General features: G+C 20.6%; 1 protein-coding gene across 1 annotated transcript in view; it reads left to right on the plus strand.

The window, feature by feature from the left end:
- Positions 1-8,369, plus strand: part of PRSY57_0205400 (pentafunctional AROM polypeptide, putative) — a gene marked incomplete at both ends in the record, with an annotated part of 10,419 nt that extends 2,050 nt beyond the window's left edge. Inside the window, one exon of the mRNA XM_020114396.1 lies at positions 1-8,369. This exon is cut by the window's left edge and continues 558 nt beyond it. Coding sequence (XP_019970867.1) covers positions 1-8,369 — 8,369 coding nt within the window.
- Between the last annotated feature and the right edge of the window lie 458 nt (positions 8,370-8,827).

An 8,827-nucleotide genomic window follows, 5' to 3' on the forward strand; every position in this document is an offset into this window, starting at 1 on the left:
CAAACAAACAAACAAACAAACAAAATGAAACAAACAAACAAAGTGGAGCAAACAAACAAAGTGGAGCAAACAAACAAAGTGGAACAAACAAATCAAATCAAACAAACAAATCAAATGAAATAAACAAATCAAATCAAACAAACAAACAAAATCAAACAAACAAATCAAATCAAACAAACGAATCAAATCAAACAAACAATCATAATGATATTAACCAAAACATAAGCGTAAAGAACAACTTAAATAATCAAACTTGCAACAAATTAATTAATAACTATTATAATAAAAAAGAGAATAATAATGATAACAGTGATCATGGGAATAGTCACCCAGAAGGTAATAATAATCACCAGAATAAACAAAATAATATACTAATAAATATGAGTACAAAAGAAAAGGTATCATTAAAAGGAGTACACACAAGGTTGAGTACAGTCAATGTTGGTTATAGTATAAAAGATGCTATAGGAAAAATATTTAAATATAAACATAAATACAATGAATATTTAAATTATGGTATATTATGTGAATTAAGAATATTATACGAACTAAATATAATAGATTTATTATATTTATTAGAGGTAGAAGAAATAATGAGGAGATATAATATGAAATATGAAATAAACGAAACGTATTTATCTCTTCATATTAAAGACATGATACATAATTTATATGTATCTAATTATATTGTTTACTTAAACTATCTTGTATTGTTCAACCCTGTACATATAAGTAAAATAAAAAAAAATATACTCATACAAATACCTATGGACATAATATTGAAAGTATTATGCCCAAATATTTTTATATCATCATATAGAAAAACTAATATTATTAATATTTACGAAAATAGCATCTATTTAATAGATTCAAGTGACAAGGAGAATGAGCGTCCTATGTCTTCCAAAAGGAAAAGGGAAAGCAAATATAAAAAGGTTCACAAGAATAAAAATATAAAGGAAAAAGGTGATAAAAAGATAACCAACGAGGTAACCATAACAACCACAGAATTAAACCCTGAAGGGATAAAAGAATTAAACAACGAAGGGATCAAAGAATTAAACAATGAAGGGATCAAAGAATTAAACAATGAAGGGGTCAAAGAATTAAACAATGAAGGGATCAAAGAATTAAACAATGAAGGGATCAAAGAATTAAACAACGAAGGGATCAAAGAATTAATCAATGAAGGGATCAAAGAATTAAACAATGAAGGGATCAATGAAGCAACCAATCAACCAATCAACCCACGAATCAAAAAAGATACCACCGAATTCTTCTTAGAAACAAACATGAAGAGGAAAAACATTTTATTACCACATACAGGCAACAAATCTGAAAGCATTCGCGTTATCTACGCAAGTTGTCTTAGCTCAAATAAAATATACTTGAAAAATATAAATATGTGTTACGACGTTGTGGTGTTTATAAAAATATTAAGGGACTTATGCTTTCCTATTATGTTGAAGGGTAAAAAAATAGATGAATATATTAATAATATAATAGATATACAAAAAAAAGGATATTCAGAAGAGATGGAAAAAATTGATGATGAAAAACGTTTTATGAGTGTAGAATCTATAAATTATTCATTTAATATATATAATATCGAAAATATCTTTCGTATACAAAAATTAAGTTATCTAAAACGTATGGCCATATTGGAATGTAAAAAATACTGTAAAGGAGAAAAGAGAAATAAGTATAATAACTTTAATAAGAATCATAGAATCAAAAAGAAGAAATGCTGTGTTTGTAAATATACAGAAGAAGAGAAAAAAAAATTAGGGGAAATATCTAAGGAATATATGACGGCATGTATTGAACATTCATCATTATCCTATTTCTTTTTAAAAAAGGAAAAAAACATAATTATAATTAAAGGAAATATAGATAAAAGTAAAACATTATTTAAAAATTTTGTCTTCAAAAAAAAAGTTGTATTAAATGTTTATAATTGTGGAACTGTATGCCGTTTTATATTACCACTCTTATGTTTATATATATGTAAACAAAATATAAAAGCACAAGAAGAAAATAAAACAAAAATTAAATGTATAATATTAAAAGGATGTAAACAAATGGAAAATGTACGTATTATACATCCTTTAGTAAATGTTATAAGAAAATGCTTCAAATATATAAAAATAAAATATTTAAAAAAAAAACATTATTTACCTATATCTATATCAATCAAAAAGCATATATTAAATATAACACATCATGATATATTCATAACCAAAAAAATTTATGTTGATAATTATTATTCAAGTCAATTTATTTCATCCATACTTTTAATTTCTCCCTTTTCAAAAAATAACACAAAACTTTGTTTAAACTATAAACATTCGTATAAAAAAAATATGATAAACAAGGATTATACATATAAATATATTATAAACAAACAAAAAAAAACATTTTACAATAATATTAAAAATAATATTAAATATAAAATTAGGTTTCTATATAATATATGTGACCAGAAAAAAAAAAAAAAAAAACTTACATTCTTTAAAAAATATATGTTAAAAAAGGAATGTCTTTTAAAGAACTCCCTTTTAAATAAATTAATTATTCCTCATGCTTTTAAAAAGGGTACCATGATACTTAACGAAAATATTCATACAAATGAAGAAAAAAAAAATGACATAACAACAAAAAATAACAACAATAATAATAATAATAATAATAATAATAATAATAATAATAGTAATAAAGTGAATAACCAAATATATGTACAACATAAACTCCCATGTGATTATACATTTTACCAAAATATAAAAAACGAAAATTATAAACAATGTGGGCTATTTAATACCACGTCAAAAGCATTCATAGATATGACTTTGTATGTCATGAGGACTTGGGGAGTACATATTAAAGTGAACCATAAAGGTATATATTATGTACATAAAAAAGAAATGTACCAATTATATGATGATAATAATAATAATAATAATAATAATAGTTACAATAATAATAATAATAATAATAGTTACAATAATAATAATAGTTACAATAATAATAATAATAGTTACAATAATAATAATAATAATAGGTACAATAATAATAATAATAAGAGTGATATATGTATAAATCATGTTAACCCTAATAAATATTCTTCAGAAAAAACGACAAACAATCCGACCTGTTCAATTATTCTCAAAAAAGACAAAGAGAAAAAAGAAAATCAAATGAACGACAAAATTGTAACAAATTTATTGAAGGGAGATAATAACGAAGAAGAAGGAAATAATAATATGATAAAGAATGATGATATTATGTCGAAAGGTACTAATGAGCATAGGATGCATAGGATAAATGATGTAGAGACAACAAAAAATAATACACTGCATAAACAGAACAAAGTATGCAAGACAAATGATCAAAAAAAAATACATACGAAAATAAGGTTAAAAGAAAATGAGAAAGTAAAGAAATACTATTATTATCATATTAATAATGATTTAGGTTTATACTTTTATTTCCTTGTAGGATTTATAATTAAAAAAAAGAATTGTACCATTTCCTTAAAATTAAATATTAATAATTTAAATGTGAAATACAAAGGAAATAATATTTACAAAATAAAAACCGTGATGTATCAAGAAGACATATACAATTATTATCTCCTTAATATTCTTTTATTAGTTGGAGTAAAAATATATATAAGACAACATAATAAATTAAATAAAGAAAGTGAATATAATGTAAATTCTCAGAATTTAATAGGTTCTAAAGGTAAAAGTAGTAAAATATATATGGTTCATTTTATAACATCTAAGATTAGTTTTAATAAAAAAAAAATATTAAGACCATTTTATAAAATACAAAAAAAAATAAAAAATAAAAATAAAAATAAAAATAAATTAATTACAATAAATCAAAGTGCAGATGTGAATATAAAAGAAACTAAAAATAATATTATTTCAAATAATTTGAAGGAAAAAAATTGCCTTACACCCAATTTAGTATATAATATTTCATCTAATAATATATCACCTTATTTAAAATCAATAAAAAAATACAATAAAATGAAAAAAACTAATAATCATATAGAACAAATTTTAAGTATTTATAAAATAAAATATAATATATATGAAAAAATATATATAAAATATGAATCAACTAATAATAATATGTTGAGCTTCAAAATTGTTATAGATGCTGAATCTTTTTCAGATGATTTCTTTTCTATATGTATTTTATTTAGTCATTTCATATTATCTAATATAAATGAAAATATAATATTTAAAATAAAAAATATACATAATCAAAACATTAAAGAATCTACTAGAATATATCATGTAGTATTTATATTAAAATTATTTTTTCATAATTTATTATTTATATCTTGTACTAATAATAGTATATATATAACTAAAATGTTGCATCCTTTACAAAATATACACTTTTATAGATATAAAAAAAATATAAAAAAAAATCAAATAAATACAGATAAAAATATAATAACAAATAATCAAAATATATATGATACAAGTTGTATTCATAACAAATATGAAAAAATTCAAAAATTTGTTAATAATTCTAAATATGTTATTAATCATATGCAATCTTTATATTTATATGTAGACACACAAAATGATCATCGAATTATTTTTATGGTAACCATCTTGTCTCTTATTTTTAAAAATATAATAATTCCTAAATGTGATCATGTACATAAAAGTTTCCCATTATTTTATTATTATGCAAAAAAATATCTACATATATATGTCCAAAATGGATCGAATCAATTTATAAATACTTATAATTTTCAGGACGTTAACAATATTAATTTGTTATATTCTACAAAAAAAAAACGTCCTCAAAGTGCCCATACGCCAGATGAAAGCTATAAGGGTGGGGAAATAAAATGCGATGATATAATAAAATGCGAAGATATAATAAAATGCGATGATATAATAAAATGCGATGATATAATAAAATGCGATGATATAATAAAATGCAATGATATAATAAAATGCAATGATATAGTAAAAAAGAATGAAATTGTGGAAAATATGAACATAATAATAGAAAAGGACGAAATAAAAACTGATAAATATACAGAACCTATTAAATATGACAATACTTGTAATGCTAAGTCCATTTCAATATCTACATCTGTTTTATCTTCTGAATCTTCTAATGAATTATTTGATTGTTGTATGAATAAATTAACTAAAGGAAATATGGAGATGAATAATGTAATTATAACAAAAAATAATAATAATGATAATAATAATGAAAATAATGATAATAACAACAACAATAATAATAATAATAATAACAATAATAATAATAATAACAACAACAATAATAACAATAATAACAACAGTAATAATAATAATAACAACAATGTTGAAGTATATAAACAAAATTATAAAAAAAATGGATTGCACAACATAATTAATTCACACCTTAATCTCATCTGTTCTAAGAGGAAAAACATAAAAAACAAAATAAATAAACATAAGAAAAAAAAAATATATTGTAATACACGTCACAGAGGAAAAACCCAAACCAACAACAATTTGGCTTTAATAAATATTACACCCTATGTTTTAGGATATTCTAATAATAATAAAAGTTCGAGAAAGCTCTCCTGCACAAAAAAAATAAAAAGAACTTTTCCTAGAACATGTGAAAGCTATGATATAAAGAAAAAAATTGATATACACAATGTAAACAAAAAGAATTATAAGAGAATAGATAATACATTAAATGTACATAAAGAAGAAATAGATACTTCTAAAGAACATACAGATGAAAAAATATGTAAGAAAATACAAAAATATTTATATTTAGATGTTAAAAGAAAAAGATATATATCCTTATATATGTACAACAAAAGAAAGGGAAAAGATACAAATAATAAGAATATACAAAAAAAAAAAAAAAAAAAAAAAAAAAAAAAAAAAAAAAAAGAAGAAGAAGAAGAAAAAGTAGAAGAAGAAGAAGAAGAAGAAGAAAGAAAAAAAAAAAAACACATATCACATAATATATATTCAAAACAGAATAGTATATTAAATAATCGTATGAAATATAACAATATTATAGATTTATATAAAAGGAACAATTTTATTTATAAAGATGATAATTATAAAAGGATATATACATATGATGAAATATTAGAAAATGATATAAATATATCTTATTTAATAAAACAAATAAATATTTTGAATGTTACAATAATATGTGGTATGAGAAATGTGGGCAAAACATTTCTCAGCAAAAAAATTGAAAATAATATAATTATTGATATAGATGAATATATATTAAAAGACGAAATTAAATTTGATAAATTGTCTATATCGGAGTTTAGATATTATGAATATGTAACATTTATTTCTTCTCTATATCTAGCATTTTATATATTAACATTTGATAGAAATATGCGTACACCTAAGGATAAAACGGGAGCAACAATAAAACATGTAAATAGAAGGGATGAAAAAATAAATTCGACAAATCAAAACAAACAAACAGAATGTGATAATGATATTAATGATAACAACAGCAACATTTATGATAACAACAGCAACATTTATGATAACAACAACAACATTTATGATAACAACAACAACATTTATGATAACAACAACAACATTTATGATAACAACAACCATAATAATAATGATAACCATAATTCGTTACATAATAATAAAGATAACCAACATATATTTACAAAAAAGAAAATTCAGAAAAAAGTATCCTTTTCGGATGTATGCGGAATATATGTTGATGATCCCAACTTTGAAAATAAAAATTATGATGACAATATTTTTTATACTTATACAAACAAAGGTATAATATTTTATAACAAAAAAATAAATGATTTATTTTGTAGATTAAAAAAAAAATGTATACAAGAAAAACAAAATGGAGAGCAACACATGACCAATGTTACAATTGTATTAGGAGGTGGTATTATCGAATTTGATAAATCGAAAGAAGTCTTAAAAAAACTAAAAAATACTATTTTAATTAAAAGAGATAAAGATGAAATATATGATATATGTATAAATGATAATATAAAACCTAAATTAAATGGAAATATCAAAGATATTATACATAGAAGAACTATATTATATGATAAGTTATCCAATGCTTTTCATTTTATTATACCTTCAGAAAATATGATAAATAAATATATTAGACATTCTGAATATAATAAATATATAAATAGAAATGAATTAATAGTACATAGCTTTTTACGCTTTTTTAATTATCCTTTTTTTAAAAAACCGTTAATAGGTGATATAATAACAAATTATCAAATTGATAAAAATGAAAAAAATAAAAAAAATGATGAAAAAAATGAAAAAAATAAAAAAAATGAGGAAAAAAATGATGAAAAAAATGATGATGAAAATAATAAGAAGAAGAAAAAAAAAAAAAAGAATGATTGTAATCATAATCATATTAATAATTATTATCGTGTCTTATATATCAATTTAAATAACTTGAGACACTTTCCATATATGAATTTATTAAAGGAAGATTATGATATTATACATATTAAAATATATAAATATGAACAAATAAAATTATTAGAGCTAGCTATTTTTCTTATAAGATCGTGTACATGCAAAGAATATAAAATTATTGTAAAATTATATCCTCAATATTTCTTTACGTATAAAGAATATATTATAAAAAAAAAGAAACATAAAAAGAAAAACTTGACGAATAAAAAGAAAAGTAATAAGAAATATGAATCTGATAATTATATATGCGAAAATATACTACATATATTTTATAAATATAAAATTAATATATTTGAATTAGATAATCATTTTTTAAAAGTAGCTAAAAAAATATTATCCTATAAAAAGGAAAATATATTTTTCATTATCTCCAAAAAAGAAAAAATAGTAAATAAATTAAAAATACAAAGTGATTTATATAAATTAAATATATGGCAAGCTGATATTATTAAATTATCATGCCATAATCAAATCTCTTTAACAGAATGTAATCTCTTAGAAAATATTTTATATGATTTTTATGTTGATACAATAAATCAACCCGCAAATACATTATTATTTGAAAAACGTCTCCACAATAATGATAAAAATGAACAAACTCATATTCTTTATTATAATGCTACGGACAAATGTTTATTTTCCTTTCTATATAATAACATTACACATTTATCTTACAACAAACGTTTCTTACCTATAATAAAAAAAAATAAAATGTATGGATATTTGCGTAATATTAAAGAGGACCATACAAATGAAAATATTCAAAGTGAATCTTATTATACACAATCTTCTTATTACAACAGAGTAAAGCCTATTTTGTTCTATACGATCATACAAAATGTTAAACAAAAAAATGAACATCAACAAACAAATTAAATATATTCATCATATCATTATTGTCAAGCAAACAGAGCAGGACGGGGTGAGCGCAAACTAATATGCCGACTTTTTTATTTTTAATCCGTGGAACATTATAAATATTATAATTAAGGAGCACTTTGATATATAAAGTATTCATAAGAAGTAACATTTACATACCGACAAATTATTATAAAATATATATATATATATATATATATATATATATATATATTTATATTTTTATATATTATGTATGGGCCGCTTATATTCAATTTTTTCCTTTTATTTTTAAATTAAAAAAAAAAAAAAAAGTTATATAAATAAAAAAATATATATATATATAAATATATATATATATAAACATATTAACAAAAAATTTGTGAATTACAAAAAAAAAAAAAAAAAAAAATTGGTTTATTTTTTCAAGTTAGCAAAATATTTTCCATATGAATTTTAAAAAAATTAAAAAAACT

The sequence above is a fragment of the Plasmodium reichenowi genome, chromosome 2, assembly GCF_001601855.1.
Source record: "Plasmodium reichenowi strain SY57 chromosome 2, whole genome shotgun sequence".
NCBI lineage: Eukaryota > Apicomplexa > Aconoidasida > Haemosporida > Plasmodiidae > Plasmodium > Plasmodium reichenowi.